Source organism: Cyphomyrmex costatus, unplaced genomic scaffold (assembly GCF_001594065.2).
Source record: "Cyphomyrmex costatus isolate MS0001 unplaced genomic scaffold, Ccosl1.0 scaffold398, whole genome shotgun sequence".
Taxonomy (NCBI): domain Eukaryota; kingdom Metazoa; phylum Arthropoda; class Insecta; order Hymenoptera; family Formicidae; genus Cyphomyrmex; species Cyphomyrmex costatus.
The window spans coordinates 354,106-374,390 of record NW_017278185.1 but is presented as its reverse complement, the minus strand read 5'-3'; the positions used below and the strand labels follow the sequence as shown (position 1 = coordinate 374,390).

General features: G+C 30.5%; 4 protein-coding genes across 5 annotated transcripts in view; 2 read left to right on the top strand and 2 right to left on the bottom strand.

The window, feature by feature from the left end:
• Nucleotides 1-5,344: 5,344 nt before the first annotated feature.
• Nucleotides 5,345-11,681, bottom strand: Cds (CDP-diacylglycerol synthase). The gene is made up of 11 exons (XM_018543705.1): nt 11,580-11,681; nt 7,844-7,968; nt 7,668-7,764; nt 7,388-7,564; nt 6,765-6,967; nt 6,521-6,677; nt 6,302-6,454; nt 6,096-6,227; nt 5,849-5,983; nt 5,644-5,713; nt 5,345-5,404 (listed from the first exon to the last, which is right to left on the bottom strand). Exons 1-11 carry the CDS (start codon nt 11,658-11,660, stop codon nt 5,397-5,399), a joined length of 1,338 nt encoding a protein of 445 aa, XP_018399207.1. The 5' UTR covers nt 11,661-11,681; the 3' UTR covers nt 5,345-5,396.
• Nucleotides 11,682-11,954: 273 nt separating this feature from the next.
• Nucleotides 11,955-15,310, top strand: LOC108776952 (glucose-fructose oxidoreductase domain-containing protein 1). Of its 2 annotated transcripts, XM_018543707.1 has the most exons (3): nt 11,955-12,017; nt 13,107-13,653; nt 14,632-15,310. In XM_018543707.1, exons 2-3 carry the CDS (start codon nt 13,167-13,169, stop codon nt 15,303-15,305), a joined length of 1,161 nt encoding a protein of 386 aa, XP_018399209.1. In that variant the 5' UTR covers nt 11,955-12,017; nt 13,107-13,166; the 3' UTR covers nt 15,306-15,310. The 2 variants fall into 2 exon arrangements, with proteins under 2 accessions (XP_018399209.1, XP_018399208.1); XM_018543706.1 differs by lacking the exon at nt 11,955-12,017 and having other exon boundaries at nt 12,928-13,653.
• Nucleotides 15,311-15,909: 599 nt separating this feature from the next.
• On the top strand, nt 15,910-17,831 carry RfC4 (replication factor C subunit RfC4). Its single transcript, XM_018543755.1, has 6 exons — nt 15,910-16,045; nt 16,554-16,821; nt 16,909-17,157; nt 17,226-17,435; nt 17,527-17,640; nt 17,730-17,831. The coding sequence occupies exons 1-6, from the start codon at nt 15,927-15,929 to the stop codon at nt 17,829-17,831; spliced, it is 1,062 nt and encodes a 353-aa protein (XP_018399257.1). The 5' UTR covers nt 15,910-15,926.
• A 1,928-nt stretch (nt 17,832-19,759) lies between these two features.
• The window catches only part of sprt (PDZ domain-containing protein sprite), a 93,562-nt gene continuing 93,036 nt past the window's right edge, over nt 19,760-20,285 (bottom strand). Inside the window, exon 11 of the mRNA XM_018543744.1 lies at nt 19,760-20,228. Within this exon, the coding sequence (XP_018399246.1) occupies nt 19,824-20,228 (405 nt within the window). The 3' untranslated portion in view covers nt 19,760-19,823. The remainder of the gene's footprint in view (nt 20,229-20,285) is intronic.

Here is a 20,285-nt window from a genome sequence, read left to right as displayed (position 1 = left end):
AAAAATTACAGGTTTTTCTATATTATATTTGAAATCCAAAAAGTTTGGTGACGATTCAGATTTTATTCAGATTTTATTCAGAACTCAGATCAAGATTCTTTTAAAAAGTAGACTTGTCTTTAAAAAAATAAGATAAAATGAAAGTAATTAATTATAAACTACAAAATATATTAAATATAAATATTGAACTGTTTCACATATATGTATAACAAAGTGTTAATTCAGTAAATTTATATTTGCTATAGCTGTAGTCTGCTAGTGTAGTCAATGACGTGTTATCTATGAGTATATTTACTACACATGTAAATTGACTCGTAACATTTATACATAAATGTATGTATGCCTACATTAACTTATAGTAAAGGTATATATTTATTAAAGTTAATACTTTAACTATGACTTTTCAGAAATAGAGATAACAGAAGAAAAAAAATTAGAAATATACAAATTAAATTATAGAAATACAAATTATATATATATATACAATAATTAGAAATACAAAATTTTAATTCTTCTACTCTGAAATGCTATTCTCTTTAAGCTTTTCTACATATTTTATTATTTTATTTATTAGTTTAAACTTTCACGGTCCAATAAGATTTGATATTAATTATTTATATTATGAATACACGATATCTTTCATTTATTTTCTCACTTAATCACACGCAGATTTAAAAAAGAACGGAGAAATTTAGGAAAAAAAATGCTCAGTAATTTTACAAAAATCGAGAAATTCGAAATAATATATAATAACTTAATATATGTAAATGATAATGAAATGAAATGATTCTGTAATAACGGAACGGTAGAGTAGTGAAAAATATAATAAAACATTCATGTTCTATTATAACAGCATTAATCTTTCAGGATTTTATTTTTTTTTTATTGCTACATAAATATATCATATATTAAAACTTAAATTATCTTTTAAATCTAAAATTGTATGTAATTTGTAACATATTTGTTTAAATAATTTCCATCTATACATTTATATATATATATATATCCTTTCTTTTATATTTCCTATTAAATAAATATACATGAATAGTATATATATATACGAAGTATGATAAAAAAGAAACGAGAATTGTAATTTTCTCTCTCTCTCTCTCTCTTCAAAAAATATATTAATTTACTCATCAATTTTTATACTGTTCCCTTCAAAGTAATCCCCCTGGGATACAATACACTTCTGCCAACGATGTTTCCAGCTTACAAAGCACGTTGAAACGTCTCTTTAGGTATTGCCTTCAGTTTGGCCAGCGATTTTTCCCTTATTTCCTCCATCATTGAAAACCGTTGTCGTTTAAGGTCCTCTTGAGTTTAGGGAATGGGAAAAAGTCACAAAAGGGGCCATGTTTGGAGAAATACAGCATCAAAGTGGTTTTGTGTTCAAGAACTGCGTGATAAGTAATGCGGTGTGTGCCGGTGCATTGTCATGGTGTAAAATCCATGAATTTTCTTTCCATAGTTCGTTTTGTTCGGATAGACTCATATAAATTACGCATAACTTGTAAATAATACTCTTTATTAACTGTGCGACCTGTCGGTATAGTAATTCAAAGTGCACAACTCCATTGTAGTCATAAAGAAAACGATAAGAAAAACCTTCACGTTTGACCTCATTTGACGCGCTTTTTTCGGTCTCGACTCTTCAGAACACTTCCATGACGATGATTGAGCCTTTGTTTCTACGCCATAGCCAGTTATAACGCGTTGGAGTAATTCTGAGTCATTAGCGACGTCAGCAAGCATTTGTTCGGCGATTTCTACGCGGTGCTGCTTTTGTTAAAAATTCAAAATTTTCGGAACGAATTTAGCTACTACTCGTTTCATACCCCAAAAATTAGTGAAAATCGCTTCGCATGAGACATACGTTACTCCTAGTTCTTTAGCAACCTCTTTGATGGTAATTCGATTAGCAAGCACACTCTCTTTCACTTTTTTAACGTGTTCATCATTGCATAAGGTGCTAGAACACCCAAACTTAGCGTCATCGTTAATGTCTTCACGACCTTCTTTAAAGCGTTTATACCATTCGTAAGCACGTGTTTGTGACATAGTATTGCCACTAAAGGCTGTTTGTAACATTTTGGATGCTTCGCTGCACTTAATTTTGTTTTTAACACAAAATTTTTAACAAATTCTTTGTTCTGACATGTCGCCGCACATTAAGATTGCAGAATGCTCTCATCTTACTTAACGGGCTCACCAAAAACAAACTGAGGATCACACTGGTCTGAAGCTACTATTTCACTAACAGTACTACCAATTTGAAAAAAATACATTTAATTAAAATATATGTTTTTAATATGGCTCAATAAATTTTAAACTAATAAAGAGACACAGGGTTACGAGCCAATAAATTTGTTGAAATCTTAAAAAAAAAAAAAAAAAAAACATTTAATTAAATTGATACACTACAATGCGCGCAATTAAGAAATTCTCGTTTCTTTTTTATCACACCTCGTATATATATATATGTTCGATCCATTCATCTGTCATTATATTTCTCTGTTAACACTAATGCCTCATAAGTTTTTGCTATAGAAACCTTTCGTAAACGTTTAGAAATAAAAAGGAACTACAAACATAATGTTTTTAATTAGACTATACCCAGATAGCCAAGGCTGCAGAGGCAGATTTTGAACAGAGAATGTTATCAATTTCTGTTGGCAAAAGACAACAATTTCACACAATCTGTAACATCTGATGATATCGGTAAACTGCCGCCAGAAATAGGACAAAGTTTGCTGATGTGCTTTACCACCAATCTGCTGGCATAACTTGTCAGTAAACTCTGATCGATTGATCCTGAATGTGTAAACATAGACTTCTATGGATTGCAATAAGAATCTGATTGAATTTGCTGTCAATGTGTCTACAAAGTACTAGTACCTTGCTATCTGGAATACGTTTTCTTCGTAAAACACGCTCAAAATCTTAATTGAAATAGCTTTGGAGTAGCGAACGAATAGAAGAATTAACACTACAACATTTATTGTCAGGCAATAATATAGCAATACTAAAATTAAAATTAAATCACGGAGCGATGAATCAATTGCATGAACTGATAGAAATGATTGCAGATCTGCAGTTGAATTAAACCAATTCGCGCGTTCAACAATAGCTGTTTCAAGACATTCATAATATGCAGATTTGAACATATTTCAACAATACGTAACGCATTATTCATATTACACATAATTTATGTTATTCATATTACACATAATTTACGTTAATCCAATCACAGAAGGCTAGTTTTGATTGTGCCACATCAATACACGATTTACGTAAGAGTATCTATACTTCTTAAGTATGATTGGCACAATTACAGACAGTATTGGAACTAATTGGGAGCACAATAAAATAATTTTCAATTAACATATGTAAAAAAGATTCATTCTTAATATTATTTCTCAATTAGTGTCAGCAGATATTTCCATATAATATATGGCAAGGCAAATTAGATAATAATTAATTTTGGTAGCCTGACCATATTTTTATCAATAATATAATACACCACAAAATTGTACCACTACACTAATACAAACATGATAGACAAATCCATTTCCATTTATTACATTTTTTCCAATAGTAGAAACGGCGATTAATAAATAGAGATCGATTTCGTCTAAATAATTTTATATATAATCTTTCTTTCTCGCTATACGTGCTATATATATATAAATATCGCAATGTTTTGAAGTTTAGCATTATGAATATAAGTACTACAATCACGGTTGTAATGGCTAAATAATTTATACCGTATTACATGGTTCACGAATAACAAGCGGTTTCTTACAAACGTAGTTCTTGTAAATTGGCAAGATTTTGCATACGATTGTTTTGTAAGAAATATGCGAGTACTTGTATATACATTTATACGGCAGGAAAATTTTGAGATCTTTATTTAAATGCGATATCCAACATTGATGGACTTTGATATATATATCAAATCACTTGTAATATAGCTCAAATTATCTCTTCTACAAAAATCAAGATTCTTGAAAGTTATGAACATTTTTTGAAAATATACTCTTTTCTTTTATAAAATATACTTTACATTATTATTTCTATTCATTTCTTATTTTATACACAGATAACAATTTTATTTTTAACACGTTTTAGTTTTTTATTTAATTTTCTAGATGCATAAAATTTTCAGAAATTTTCAAGACTTTCCGAGAATTCGATTTCAAAAACAATTTGAACCTTTACACATGATTGAAAATAATGTTCAACTATATAATTGATAAAAATTTTCAAAAAAAGAACTGTCCACCATTATCCAATTAAAGTTTTTAGATACTCGTATATTTCAATGATAATAAAAATGACAATAATCGTATAAAATATAAATATAAATAACATGATTACAATATAATCTAGAGATAATGACTAATCTTTTATTTAACTATCGTTAAACAAATATGATACACCCGATACAAAAAGAAAAAAGCATAATGCTAAACTCCTAAGTAGAACCGTTTTACCAAACAACATTAACCTTACTACGTGTACGTAACATACAAATACGTTAATAGGGTATTTTTCCTTATATACATAGCAATTATAAACATTATAATTTAACAAAACGGATGCCTTTCATTGAAACAAAGATTACTTATAGAATTAACAATTTTACATAAAAGAACAAATGCATATATACAAACGAGATTCGTTTATATTGTATATGATTTTAATAATTTAAATGCAATTATAACAATGTGATTACAAATAGAAACTATTGAGATCTGTAATATAAGTAAAAATATCTTGTTTAAATAGAATATATTACATAAAAATATCATTTAGTTTTTTTGGTCTGTATTATATAATATCTAATCGAAAACGATAAATAACTGTTTTTTTTTTTTTAGAAAATAGAGGAAATTTTACAATAAATGCTGCTATGTATAACACAGGATCTTCATGATACAACTTTCTTTGGTTCATCTTTTTTTAAGACAAAAATATCTCACATTTTTAGTAATGCTGTAGTTTAATATAAACTATTGCATTTGACAGAAATTTGACTATCTAATGTGGAATGCACGAAAATAGTTATAAAATTATGATAGACCTATCCAACTGATTACTCTTAGGCCAGAGTTAATCACAGTATAGTATATTACAATTTTATTTCATAACGTGCATCGTAGTTTTGATGTACATAAAAATAAACGAGTTCTTATATAATTATAATAATACGAAATACATAAAGAACTAAATACGTTGAAGAAAATTCTTTTCCTAATATATCAAAACCCATCATCTTTATTAAAAAAAAAAAAATAAAAAAAAATACAAAATAAAATGAGAAAAAAATACTCTCATCTCTGGCCACGTTAATTTTCAATTAGACAGTCCTATCACAGTTATGATATGAACCCTTATATACCTAAAAATTACAAAATAAACTTCATTGTCACAGTTTAACAAATAATTACAATTATATATATATTTGATACTGATTGCATTGTCATCTGTGTATTAATGTCTGCAAAAATATTAGAAAAGATGTTTGGAAAATCTTTCCTAGTATTTTTTTAATTGGTAAAATCATCCCTGTAGCAGTTTTGCCATTAAATTTTTAATTAAAAAAATATTAATTTTATTTAAAAAATTAATTTAGCATACCCCTATTTTCCAACGAATCCCTTAGTGTTTGGAAAAGTTGCAATTGTTGTTCTGGTTTCAGGCTATAAACCTAAATTAAAAGATACATATGTTTTAAAGAATTATGCTTATTTCTTGTCGTATTATAATTTATAATATGAAAAGAAATTAATATTGCTGAAACTTATGCTATAAAAAATTAAACAACTTTATTTATTTAGTTTACCTGCTGTAACAACTTTTGAGGCGATGCAGTATGGATGAATGAAGAGATATAGACATTCACGAATGTTGCCATTAAATACTGACAATCAAATCTATCCATTATTCCACCATGACCAGGAATTATATCACCGAAATCCTGCAAAGTATAAGAAGAAAACGATAATTGTGTCAAAAATTTTTAATATTAACTTTTTTAAAAAATAAATACTAACTTAAAATTTAATTGACGTAAAAAAATGCTCAATTACCTTAATCTTAAACGCTCGTTTAAATCCACTAGCAAAGAATCCTCCGAACGGACCAATTACAGAACTGAATATTGACAGCGACAATGAATGTAAAATAAATGGATACATTGTCAAGGTAGATTTTCCATTTAACTGCACATATTGAAAAATCATTGAGCATCTATGTATTATACGATTAAAACATTCCATATATAAAGATTTGTTACCATTCTTGATATCACTTGAAGACTGCTTGGTAATGTATATTCTTGTGGTTGGAATAAGCTCGATGGTTCGCAATCCATAGTCATTCTTCCTAGAGCTTCGCTGTACTCAATAGGACAGACGAAATAGCGATACTGACACATAATGTAGGAGATCTAAACAAAAATACTACATTAGTACATGATAATTGTGATATTATTTTCATTTTTTTAATGTCTTACCAATAATCCAAGTACGACAGTCGAAATACCACCACCAATAAACCCCTCCCAAGTCTTCTTCGGAGACAATTTTATTAATGGTGTTCGTCCAAAAAAGAAACCAAACATATATGCCATAACATCATTTATGACAATCATACTGACAGGTACAATGAACCTGAAGACAATCAACATAATTAATGCAATAAGCAGATATTTAACTTAGATATAGTATAATAATAGTATTGGTAGATAATATATGTACCATATCAATCCTTCGAATATATTCTGGATAATAAGATAGCTCTGTGTCACAACAATAAGTAGCGCGACGTGCGTCCAAGCAAATAGGGAGAATTGCTTCATATAATATTTTTTCACGAGTGAGAGTACAAACCATACGAAGCCAACAATGTAAAGACAGAATGAGATAAATCGATGGTATGTAACGAGCACACGTAGATATCCCTAAGGACAATAAAAGTTGTTATTATCTATTTATATTACACACGTTACGTGTGTATAATGTGCACACTAATTTAACATATTCTTAATATCGTTCTTATTATTTTCTCCACTTTCTATTATGTCTACATAAAATATCTTTAATAAAGAAGCCTCACACAGAATGATGAAGCCATAACAAAAGTATTGAGATAAGGCTTGTCGAGGCTTTGTTATTGATTTAAACTAATGCTATTGATGATATATAGATGCGTTTTACAAATGGTCTTTTCTCTTTCTGAAAACATCACAAGTAAGTAGCATAACAATGAAATTTTATACCAGCATGTAACTTTTAAAAATTATACGACTTTGCGAGAATCAATATGTTTAAAAATAAATTTTATGAATATAAGCGATTCGGATTGGAAGAATAATACTTACTGTCCGATTAATTACCACCGCAAAGTAGTCCATTAAATTTTCTCCATAGAAAAAGTAATTCGAGGTTATCAAAAAATACCACGATAAAGATCTGAACCATGGTAGACCATGGATCCTATATACAGCATATCCGATATTAATGATTTCTTCAAAGCATTTCACTTGTACAATCAACGTCTATAAAAAGAAAAATATACATATTAATCTTTTACATATCTACATACATACATATAAAAATATTGTACTAACGAATGGTATGAATATTTTGATGAAAACTTACGGTAATCATCAACGCCAATGGACCTCCATAAATAATGAGACAAAATCCAGCTATCATAAACCAAGTAAAAATGGTTCTAATTATCCAATTTCGCCAACTGTAAAGAACCACAACAAAAAATTTAGATAGAATTAAGATAAAATTATTGCATAAAAGGAGTAATATGAATATTTTACCGATCTGGAAGACCAGAGAGAACGGAACTTAAAATATGTGGGGTATGGTCAGTTCCTTGAGGTAAAGCCTTTGCTAACTCGTCTACCTCCAATTTCGCATCATCTTCGGATTCAACATCTTCTTTCTGAGGAAAAGTAAAAAATTATTAGCATAAATTTATTGAATGTAAAAGCAATAATTTTTTATTTTATTAAAATAAGTTTCTACTTGATTAAAAACTACGTTAAAAGAAATATTTGTGGTTTTGATGATTGAATGTACATTTGATTGAAGGTTCATTTATCAAGTTTTTAAATATATATTAAAATATGTGCTAGATCTATTTGTACAAAATTAAAAGTAATCTATGTATATATATATATATATATATATGTTCCGAAATAAGAAAATATATATATAGAATAGAATACAATTTATTCACATTAGCGTTTTACAAAAATCAAGAAGGGGATTTGATTTACAGTTATATCCTTTTAATCACATTCATCCATACTTTTCATTTTCTTTCTAACTTATTCTATATTTATTATACTTATTCTTATTTATCTTATAACTTAAGCACAGCGTAAGCACAACCTGATTTACAATAACACTTTCTCGCTGCTCTCAAATGCATTCTTATCATAAATACCCTACTTTTAAATCTCTACCTGTTCAGCCACTTTATCCTTTCCCTCTCTCCCTTCTCTTTCTCAGTTTCCTCTCTCTGTCTTTTCATAATTCTTTTAACATCTTTCCTTTTATATTGTCTATAATTTTTCGTCCCATAATCTCTCTCTACCTCAGAGATTTTATTTATCTCCTTGCCTAATTCTCCTAATTTTATTTATCTCCTTATCTGTCCTTTAATTCTTCATCATCTTTTGTAATGATTTATATTATCTCTTCCTTTTCTATAGAATACACATTCTATTCCTTTTCACTCAACTAATATTTATATGCTTTTTCTAAATTTCGATACCCTGATTTTATTGTTCTTATTTTATCTCCTCTTTTCAGCTCCTCCAAATTTTCTTTCCTTAGATAGTTGAGTTTTCATTGTTAATAGTTTCTTATATTTTACATAGCCTTCTTTAACCTATCTTTCTCCCGTCGCCCCTTTATGCATTCCTTTCCTTCTTTATTATCTTTTCTTTGAAACCTTCCCTTTTTCCATCTATAATAATAGGTATTTCTCTAGTTCTAATACAACCATCCCTATTGTAATATTTTTCTCGTTCTTTTCTAATCTTCCTACTCATAATTTTATTTCTCTGCCCAACATGCCTTCACTATAACTCACCTGTATTTTATCTCTTTCTTTGTATCTGTTTGCTCTTATTTCTCAACCTATTCTTAATTTTTCCATTGGCATTTCCTCATTATTATACAATACGAGGTATACAAAAATCTATGTTGTACATGCATCTCACATAGTTTAAGATCTCTAGTTCTTCTTAAGAAAATATTGTATACTATATACATATATAGTAATATATTTTATTTCACAATTGTAAGTATAGAAATGAAAAATATAAGTATATGAAAAAGAAAGATTAAAAATCATAGGCTAATTGTATAAATATCAAGGCTGTTCGTTGTATATTCCCTGATATTTTATTCTCTGTCTGTAATTATATTTTTATTCCTTTCGTTCAGTCCAATTTTTTTTTTATTATTCTAAGCTTTCAAAAAATAATCCTAAATAGAAAAAAATATAATATTTGTAATTAATGGCAATTAATTAACGCACAATACGGTAAATGTGTGTGTGTTGTGATTGGCAAATATTTAATTAAATTTAAATTAATACATTATTAAAAAGATAATTTCCGTGCCATCTTCAGCGATGTTGTATAAAATATAAGTAGTACACGTACATACAAATATACAATTTTAAATATCAAAGGGAGGGGGAGAAGATCGGATTTCGTTCTTCCTTATTTCGAAGAAATTTGAGAGTAAAATTTCGCTTGTGCCAAAAAAAAACTCAAATTGCAAACGAAGGATTAAATGAAGAAGAGAATGGAAAAAAACAGAATCAAAGGGCAAAATTACAGTATCATATTACATACGTGGAAATTAAATATTCATGACAATTAAAATGCATCGAGGTTACGCGAAGACACATATTCTAATTAGAAAAACATCAGATAAACGTCACAATTGCCGCGGGACTAGGAAGGGGCACAAAGGAGGGACAAAGAACAAGTAGACATGACACGCAAAAGGTTAAAGGTTTCTCTCATTTGGTTCATCCCCTCGGGAACTTAGTCATATGAGCCTCGTACGATCCAAAGCTCGACTTCGCTCGCTCTTTAATGGAGAAATATCATTGTGCCGTTATATCTCCCGCTCCTTTTAACCCATGGCAACCCGGATCTCTCGCTTCACGGCTGATCTGATCCAAAACACTCCCCCCAATCCCCAACCCTCCCTCCCCCTCCCTAAGAAAATTAATGCAAATGCGTATATGTCATGTATGAATGAATACGATATCACGAGCGTACTTAAGACTTGTTATTCATTTTTAGCTGAACTTGTACGTCCCTGCCTTTTTTTCTACATTGAAGAAGAAATAAGAAAAGATGAATATACAAGAACAAATATAATGAATGTACAAGAACTTCAGTTCAGCTATAATAAGACTCATTTTTATCAATACAGATTAACTTTAATCTGCGTTTAATGTACTCGTTTAATGTACTTTTTTAATTCTTAAAACTGCAAGTACAACAATAACAAAAGTACAATTAATGCAAATTAAATCAAGATCAAAATTAACTTACATTAGTAGAAATAAATAAAAAAAAATGCTACATGAGATGTTTTCTACTTGATGTCATAAGTCAAAACAAGTATTATCCTATTCATAATGTAAATCTTCTTATTATAGTTCTGTTTTTCATATTCATAAAATGCTAAAAAAGATAAAACGTTTGTGTCAACTTGTATCATTTTTCATCAATGTTTCTTTCTACTAATGTAGATTAACTTTAATCTCAATTTTTAATTTGCTTTATCTTTTACTAATTCTTGAAACTAGAAAAAGATAAAAAGCAATTGGTTAAACCGAGATTAAAGTTAGTCTCAGTTGATAAAAGCAGACATTCATTTCAATCAATGTAAATTAACTTTAATTTCTGTTTAATTTACTTTTTATCTTTCTCTAATTCTTCGAACTGAAAAAAAATAAAAAATAATTAGTTAAACTAAGATTAAAGTTAATCAATATTCATAATATTTATTTCTACCAATGTAGATTAACTTAAATATCTCAGTTTAATTTACTCCTCACTTTTCTCTAATTTCAAAAAACTAGAAAAAGATAGAAGGTAATTAGTTAAACGGAGATTAAAGTTAATTTATACTGATAGAGAACTAGAAAAAGAGATAAAAAGTAATTAGTTAAATCGAGATCAATTAATCTATGTATATTAGTAGAGAAAGCATAAACGGAAAGCACCCATATTCGTGACACACATATACGCGAGGCGCCGCGACGCGCGGCGTCGGAGCAGCGCGCGCGGTGTGTTGGTAGCTGTCAAATACGTCGTATCAACAAATAACCACCCACTCGTCGCGCCAACGGCGCAGATCGATAGCCGTCGGAGCATAAACATTGACGCGGATGCATGCCAGAGAATACCTATACGTTCCGGAAACCGTGGCACAATAGAAAAGAGAGAGAGAGAGAGAGAGAGAGAGAGAGAGAGAGAGAACGAAGAAACCTCGTCAGTATATTGGTATTTTTACCTGATCGTCGCTGACATCTCGTGACGCCGCTGCCGAGGACGTCGCGTCGCCGACGGTCGTTCTCTTGCGTACCTCCGACATCGCTCCGCGCGCGCCGGGGCGTGAAGTCCGCGCTGGAGTAAACGTGAACTCGAGGAACACGGAGAGCTGCGAATGCTGCGATACGTGGAGCGCGCGCACGCGACCGCGTATATTTACATATTTTCGGTAGTCAGACGAGTGCGGGAGCGGACGTGACAGGCGCGCGTCGCATCACGTCACGTCGAGCCGCGTCGCACGTTGTACCGCTTGTGTGCGAGGCGAACAGCGGATTACAAAGCGGAATGTAGTGGATAAAAGGCTCGCGTCGGCGACGGGAAGGAAGGGAAATTGAGCTCGGGCGAACTCGGGATACCTCGGTTAATCAATGATAATAGTTGCAGTCATCGACGTACGAACGTACGTAGATTTGTCATAGCAGTGAAAAACGTCTGCAATGTGACCGTATATGACACACGAAGAGGTTTTTTCTTAATCGTTTAATGCCCCCGTTTTCATCAATGCAGAATTAATTAATTTTATTTGTCGGAGTCTGAGTTTACAGATTATTAATTTTTATCCTAGTTTAACTTTAAAAAGTCTCAGAAAAACTAGAAAACAGTAAGTTGAGATTAAAGTTATAATATTGATGGAAACAAGAATTATATTTGGAACGTAAAACCTTTATCTTTTGTTTTATAATAAAAAAGAGATAACATTTACACTTTATTATGTATTATACCTACATCTTTCTCCGTATTTCATTTATGTGTTAATATTTTTAATATATGTATAATATTTTAATATATACTACTATCTCTATTCTATTTTTCCTCTATATTTTTGCTTTATTACGTTTATTTATACTTATGTGGTGGGGAGAATAACAAAGAGGAATTATTATTAAAAACGAAGAATAAATAATAAAACTGTGTTATTTTATTCTTACATATTATTAACTGAAAACATCGCGTTTTAATTTATAAAAAGCATTCTGGCTCTTAAACTCTTTCGAATTATCTTTTTTACCTTCACATAAAATATCTTGGCAAAAAAGAAATGAAGATAAAGCTGTCGCTCATATCGTGTTATTTGACATTATTATTTGGCATTATTTTTATTTAGGATTGATTACTACTTCATATTAATTCTCAAGATAATTCTTGAGACTTTATGCATGTATATTTAAAATAGGTCTGCATATCAAATGTATCGATATAGAAAAAAATATGAATATAAAAACGTAAAAAAGAACAGACTTTAATTTTTTTTTAATATGTGTATCAGCCTTAACTGTTTGTTTATTTGTGCTTATGAATGGCTTCATGAATCTTCATTCTTATGATTCACCTCTGCTGTCGTAAACAAATTCGGTAATACGTGACCTACATTATAATTCCGAAAATGAAGAAGCGTGACTAAATATCAAGTGAAATTGAAAATAAATACCATAAGCTAGACACTTTTTACTCTTTGAAGAGTGGAAATTGTTCTCCTCTCGCGTTATAGGTTAAGTTCAAGAGAGGAATATAAAGGAAAAAAGAACGAACGTGCCTCCACGCGTTCAGGATGACGTTACCCGGCATCGGGGTGTTTGGCACAGGCAGCATCGTCAGAATCATTATACCCTTCCTGAGGGAGAAGGGCTTCAGAATCGAGGCTATATGGGGTCGTACATTGGCGGAGGTCTCGGAGGTAGCCAATGACCTCCAAATACCGTTTCACACAAGCCGCATAGATGATGTTCTTCTGAGGAAGGACGTGGACCTGATCTTCATAATGTGTTCGCCAAGCTTGCATTCCCAGATCGCTGTCAAAGCTCTAGGTATAGGGAAACACGTTGTGTGTGATAAACCTGCGGGTCTCAGTCAAAGTGAGGCCTTGAAGATGGTACGGGCCGCGCAGTATTATCCTTCGCTTATCAGCATAGTTAATCACAGTCTAAGGTTTTTACCAGCCTTCGTACATATGAAGAAAGCCCTGGAAGATGGATATTTGGGTGGACCTGTAACAATTATAGAAGTGCGAGTGCACATGGGCAGTTTATTACACAATGGTAAACATAGGGAAATCAAATATCAGATCTCTTATGCACTTAAGATATAAGAAATTATTTTATTTTAAATTTTTTAATCACTTTGACTGATGAAGATAAATATAAACTGTTGATGATATTCCGTCACTTTAACAAATTGTTCCAAATTTATCATAATTTTATAGAATGTTAAAACCATCACAATTCAAAATGGAAGTAAATTTATGTTTTATTTATTTCTAATAAATTGTGTAAGAAAAGTGCACTCCAAGAATTAGTGTTGGCTCACATTGGCATTTTGTTTATTTTTTTTGGTTTATTCAGCTTAGCCTTTTGATTATCTTATATTTTTCGAAATGGATACTTTTTAAAGGATTGTGCTAAAATGACAAAAATGACGTTTAATCATGTTTTTAACAGAGTATATTCTTTCTTTTTACTAATATTATTTGATTAGTCAATGATTTTCTGTTAAGTTAAAAAATAGTTTTCCCTTTCCTGAAAAAAACTTAATTTTTTGTAATACTTTTGAAATTAAGAAGGTAATATAAAAATTTTTTAATTTGAAAGTACCCAAAGGCTTGTAAGTTATTGCTAATGTTTCTATCCATTGCTAATGCCAATATTTTATGAACCTTGCCATTTACTTCATCAGGGCGAGGAATGCACTGATACTGTATCGATGATGAAGTACTAATAACTATAATACAAGGTTCATGAAATGTTGGACATTAACAATGGATGAAAACATGGCGACAACCCGCAAAACTTTTTGATATCTTTAAAGATAATTTGGAAGATACTCATGAAAGAGACAAATGCGTTATCAAAAAAGATTTTAAAACTGAATTATTTTATAATAAAAAAATAACATAAAAATTATTGTTTTTTGTTTAGAAAATGCAATTCTTACTTTTGTATAATTAATTACAGAATTTATATAAAAAATATTGAATTAATATTTAAATCACAATTTAATTTGTTTGCTGATTATTTCAGGATATGATTGGTTGTGTGACGATACAATGGGTGGAGGAATCTTGGCATTGGTGGGCAGTCACGTTATAGATTTGATTTTTCATTTGATGGGTCAACGAGCTTCGAAGGTACACGCTGTTGTGAGGACGTTTACTCAAACAACCAAGTATATTAATGGGATCAGGCACGTCACGTCACCAGATTTCTGTAGCTTTCAAATGGAATTGAGTGGCGGTACTTTAGTCACGGCTACTCTAAGCAATCATTTGCAAGGTCAGCTTTCTCAAGAGGTATTGATATGCGGAGGTGGTAATCACCTGATTGTTCGAGGCGGAGATCTGTATGGATGTCGTGGTGAACAAGAGGAAATCCTGTATCGTGATACGGATGACTTACAAGGAATATCCTTACCGATTGCGGACTCCATACCCAGGCCTTACATTAAAGGACTTAGGAAGATGATCACAGCGCTAAGAGAAGCCTTTCAATCTGTGGAGGATAAAAGAGGATGGATTAAAGAACCGGTCTTCTCCGCTTCTACATTCGAAGATGGCTTGTACGTGCAAGCGGTTATTGATGCGTTGCGACAGAGTAACAAACAACGTGGATGGGTGAAAGTTAACATTCTGACAGAAGAGCCGGATCCGAATCCTTTGCTGAGCGCTGCTGTCAGAGCTACAGCCATCTCGATATAAGTCTGCTTAATTCGCAAAAACTTTTCATTGCTTATGAAACACTTTGCTGTACTGCTGTATATTTCATATACATAAAAATTGTACTGATACGTTAATTGCGAGAAATAATATTTAAGACAGCTATCACCAATTTCTATTTTTCTATCATTTAATTAATTTATGATTACTTACGTAATCTTTTTGCACTGAAAGAACATCAATGTATAATTTTATTTATCTTTATTGTACATACATATACATACTTATAAAAATATTTATATATATATTTATAAATACTGGTTGTGCTTGAAGAAATAAGTATATTGATTCACGAATGTATAAAGAACATGTACAAAGAGATGAAAAATTAAAGATGTTACAAAAAATAAAAATTCATAACGCAAAACATTTGATTATAACATCTTTATTTTTTCATGTTGCAATATGTCTGATTAATAATAAATATTTGTATTAATTATCGAATCATATAAATTCAGTTATTTTTATTTGATTTTATATTTGTATAAATCATCTGATTGTTTGAAATGGCATGTTGCATTCCTTCTAGTTATTCTTTCTCACTCCTTGATTGTAAACATGTAACTACCGAGTATTTCCCGCGCGGTCAGTGTGAATTCAAAGATGGCAGATGACATTATTATCAATGAAGATGAACCCATGGAAACTGAGATTTTACCGTCCACGAGCAAGGGTAACGTGAAAGTTAAGGAGAAAGATAGTAAATCTGCAAATTTACCATGGTATGTTTAATTTTTGCAACGAAATGTTTCATTTCTAGCCTTCGATCGCCGTGTTATTTGTCTAAGTTTAGGTTATCTTTTGCCTTTCTGATCTTACAATTTCAAAGTAGCATATTTAAATTCAAATAGAAATGATTTGAGAAATATAATTAAACTCTAAAAGAATATTCTAATTTATTGATATTTAATATATCTTTGGATTTAAGGGCATAATAGGTCTGTTCTTTTTAGTTGAACTTGCATGGTTTATTATTTCTCTTTATCTTTAAAGAAAACAAAAAGACAAATGAAATCAAAAAGTTTAGTTAAAAATAGTTAAAAAGATTTAATATTTTATATTGATAGCAGTATTGATTAGTTGCATGAAGATTTTTTTTACTTATTACACTGTGAATAATATATACATAGAAATGATATCAATTATAATAATATTTGTAATATCAATGGTTATAAATATAACAATATTATTAGTTATTTAAATATGAAAATATGAGTTGTTTTCATTTAGGATTGAGAAATATCGGCCTCAAGTCTTTTCTGATATTGTTGGCAATGAGGATACTGTATCTAGATTATCAGTCTTTGCTCAGCATGGAAATACTCCAAATATTATCATCGCTGGCCCACCTGGAGTGGGCAAAACTACCACAATTTTATGTTTGGCTCGTACCTTATTAGGATCAGCATTCAAAGAAGCTGTACTTGAATTAAATGCTTCAAATGAGAGAGGAATAGATGTAGTTAGAAATAAAATTAAAATGTTTGCTCAGAAAAAGGTAAAGATATCATATATAAGATATTGAAGTTTTTTCCTTTAAATTTCATATTTTAGAAATTTTAAATATGATTGTTCTAACTTGTAGGTGAATCTTCCAAAAGGAAAGCATAAAATCATTATTTTAGATGAGGCGGACAGTATGACTGATGGCGCTCAACAAGCATTACGCCGAACAATGGAAATTTACAGCCACACAACTAGATTTGCACTTGCATGCAACAATACGGAGGAAATTATCGAACCTATACAATCACGATGTGCTATGTTAAGATATGGAAAGTTAACGGATGCTGAAGTCTTAGCCAAAGTTCTTGAAGTCTGCGAAAAAGAGAATGTAATTAAAATAGGACAATGGAAATTCTGACTTGATATACAAAATTATTTATACTTTACTGTTTGCAGATTTCTTATACAGATGATGGCATGGAAGCGATAATATTTACAGCTCAAGGAGACATGAGACAAGCTCTAAATAATCTGCAATCTACATACAATGGATTTAATCACGTAAATGCAGAAAATGTATTTAAAGTCTGTGATGAGCCTCATCCTTTAATTGTCAAAGATATGCTGGATGATTGCACAAAGGGAGATGTTTCTAAAGCATGTTCGGTAAAATATACGTGTTTAAAGATAGTAATATATGTGCTTATCCAGATATATACATATATTATGTTAGAACTACAAGTCATATTTATTACAGGTAATGGATCATTTCTGGAAAATGGGTTATTCTGCGGAAGACATAGTCAGTAACGTATTTAAAGTTTGCAAAACTCATACTATGGATGAAAGACTAAAATTGAAATTTGTTAAGGTAAAAATTGAATCAGCTTTGATTTATATTGATGTATTATATTTATGCTTCATTTTTATATACTTCGGAAATATTTTTAATATTTGCAGGAAATTGGAATAACACATATGGGAATAGTAGAAGGTATTAACAGTTTATTACAATTACACGCTCTGGTGGCAAGACTTTGCCGCGCATGTACATCGAAATAATTATGTAAAACAATTCTACTTTATTGCCCCTTAATAAATATATTTCCTATATGTTTTTTCTATATATTTAAATTTGTGATTCCTCTTTTTAATATTATATCGGGTTTGGAAAAATCCCGGTAACATTTTTTAGAAAATCTGTTTATTTTCAATATCAAAGTATAAATGCATGATACAGCTCATAAATCTAAGTAGTGCTGTATATGTCCAACATGTTACGTGCAGCTCATTAGAAGTGGTAACAAGACTAGCAATTTTAAGAAAGAAAAATATATATTTGCACATCAACTTATGATTATCACGTAAAAATATAAAAAAATTCGAATACTACCATATGTACGTTGTAATAATGTTAAAAATAAAGATTATAAGTATATACTTAACGTACGTTTAACATACTTTGTACGAAATTTTATTTCTACGCAATGTTAACTTTTACCTTCATAACGTAATTAGTTATGTTACAAGATAAATATTATTTTAATACACATTGTGAAATATATAATACTCAAAATTTTTTTCTCTTGATTATTGCAAAGATAAATCAATATAACTTTGTACATTTATACACTTAAGTATATAGTAAAAATATTTAACTAGCAAATAACGTTATTTATTGATCTTACGAAATTGCAGTATATTGAGTTTATGTATCATCTTTACATGTAGAATTGTATTAGAAAAAAATATTATATATCTTATTACAAAATGTGTTTTTAATAAATTGTAAAACAATCTCAATCAGGTAATAAATTATTAATAATCACAATAAGTTTATGCGCTTATGGTTCGGTTTGCAAACATAAATGTATTCACGATCTCTGCGCTATTATAAATGAAAGGAAAATAATATATAATAATAAATCATGCAAAGATTATATAGAAATTGAAACAGATACGCAATAATTGAAATATGTGCCATACTTTCTATTTCTGTTTACTTCTTCGATAGTCTTTGATTTGACAAAATTGTCTAACAACATATTTATACCTATTATTATAAGAGAAATTGCGAAAGTAAATAATTTGCCATATAGCCGTTGATCACAAATGAATAACCAGTGATAGGCAAGGAAGACCAGCATTACATCTGCTATGATTTAATAATTTATTATATTTTTGGTATCACTGTTACGAAGAGATATTGATGAATGAAACTAAGAAATGTGCTGATAAAAAATATTGATTGTAAAATGTAATACATGATGTACATGTTTTAAGATAAAGTTTATGATAAGAAAGAAATATTGCAGATGTTCCATCTGTCGAAAACGGAAAATCAAAGAATATAATCTCTTAAAGAATCTTGAAAAGAAGTTGTTATTTTTATTAATTAATAAAATTGTTTAAAGTAAAAATGATATATATAGATACTATATAGTACTATATTAGAGATCCCGTTTTTTGTATCTATTTTCATTCAAAGTCGAATTCTATCCGATTTATGCAATTTATCAGTCTTATGTTTTTATCATTTACTCTCGAGCGAAATAAATATCTCGTTTTAGGAAATGAGCTTGTAAGCTTTTATAGAAAAAGACGCGAACTAAAATAAACTTCGTTATAAATATTCATCTTAAATTCTATCCTTGCAACATAACGCGCCCCTGATATGACATATCAGAATTATTACACTAGAAGTATATTTTATATCATACACTTAGAACTATTTAATATCTATAGAATGCACAAGTTATTAATTAATAAATCTGATAGAGAGCAAGTGCATAAATTGAATTTTGTCTTTAATGCATTGCCAGTTTGCAATGTAATCAATTTTAAATTGAATGTCTTAAGAATCTATTAGATAAAACTTTCATACATCGTTTTTATATTTATTATTAATAATATCAACATTACTTTCGTTTTTTTTTTCTCGAAATCTGTGCTTTCAAACTTTCTAGCTATCTCGAAAACTGTTACTGCTTATTCTCTTTTTCTTATTCTCTCTTTCGTTTTCTCGTCCGAGAAACGTCCGTAAATTCCCAAGGTTCAGCACCACTTCTCCATTGGCACGGACGTTAAGTGCGCTCTCGGCTTAGGAGAGGGCCATCGCAGGGCGCTTTGACATGATTCTGCCCTGGAGGGCGTCCTTGGGGGTGGCTGCGGTGGACCGGCGTGAGATTCTTGGGAGTTCACGTTCCCGTTCCCGTTTATCTCAGGTCGCGATGCAGCCTTCTCCGTAGGTGGATCGCCTCGATGGTTCCTCTTCGTCGGCTTTCGCGCTATGTCATGCTGTGGCGCGGCCGGTGGTGCGCTTTCTACGGATTGAAGACTCGCTGCGCGATGTAGGGAGAGCCGCAGTGGTTTCTTCGGTGGCGCCGGGCGAGTCTTTGCCTCCTGGGAACTGTACACTGCCGATACTTCTGAATTCTCTGATGCGCGAGACTGGGAATCCTATATAAAATGGAATAAGATAAAAGTATCGTATGAATAAAGTTTGGTGAAGTAGGT

What these genes read in the sequence shown, in the direction of transcription:
- Cds (XM_018543705.1), bottom strand. Translation starts at nt 11,660, where the DNA reads ATGTCGGAGGTACGCAAGAGAACGACCGTCGGCGACGCGACGTCCTCG. An exon ending in CTGTCGTACTTGGATTATTG is followed by an intron (nt 6,455 to 6,520) that starts GTAAGACATTAA and finishes ATTTTTGTTTAG; the next exon opens with ATCTCCTACATTATGTGTCA. An exon ending in AACGAGCGTTTAAGATTAAG is followed by an intron (nt 5,984 to 6,095) that starts GTAATTGAGCAT and finishes TATACTTTGCAG; the next exon opens with GATTTCGGTGATATAATTCC.
- LOC108776952 (XM_018543707.1), top strand. Translation starts at nt 13,167, where the DNA reads ATGACGTTACCCGGCATCGGGGTGTTTGGCACAGGCAGCATCGTCAGA. An exon ending in GGGCAGTTTATTACACAATG is followed by an intron (nt 13,654 to 14,631) that starts GTAAACATAGGG and finishes TGATTATTTCAG; the next exon opens with GATATGATTGGTTGTGTGAC.
- RfC4 (XM_018543755.1), top strand. Translation starts at nt 15,927, where the DNA reads ATGGCAGATGACATTATTATCAATGAAGATGAACCCATGGAAACTGAG. An exon ending in AAGTCTGCGAAAAAGAGAAT is followed by an intron (nt 17,158 to 17,225) that starts GTAATTAAAATA and finishes TACTGTTTGCAG; the next exon opens with ATTTCTTATACAGATGATGG. An exon ending in ATGTTTCTAAAGCATGTTCG is followed by an intron (nt 17,436 to 17,526) that starts GTAAAATATACG and finishes TATTTATTACAG; the next exon opens with GTAATGGATCATTTCTGGAA.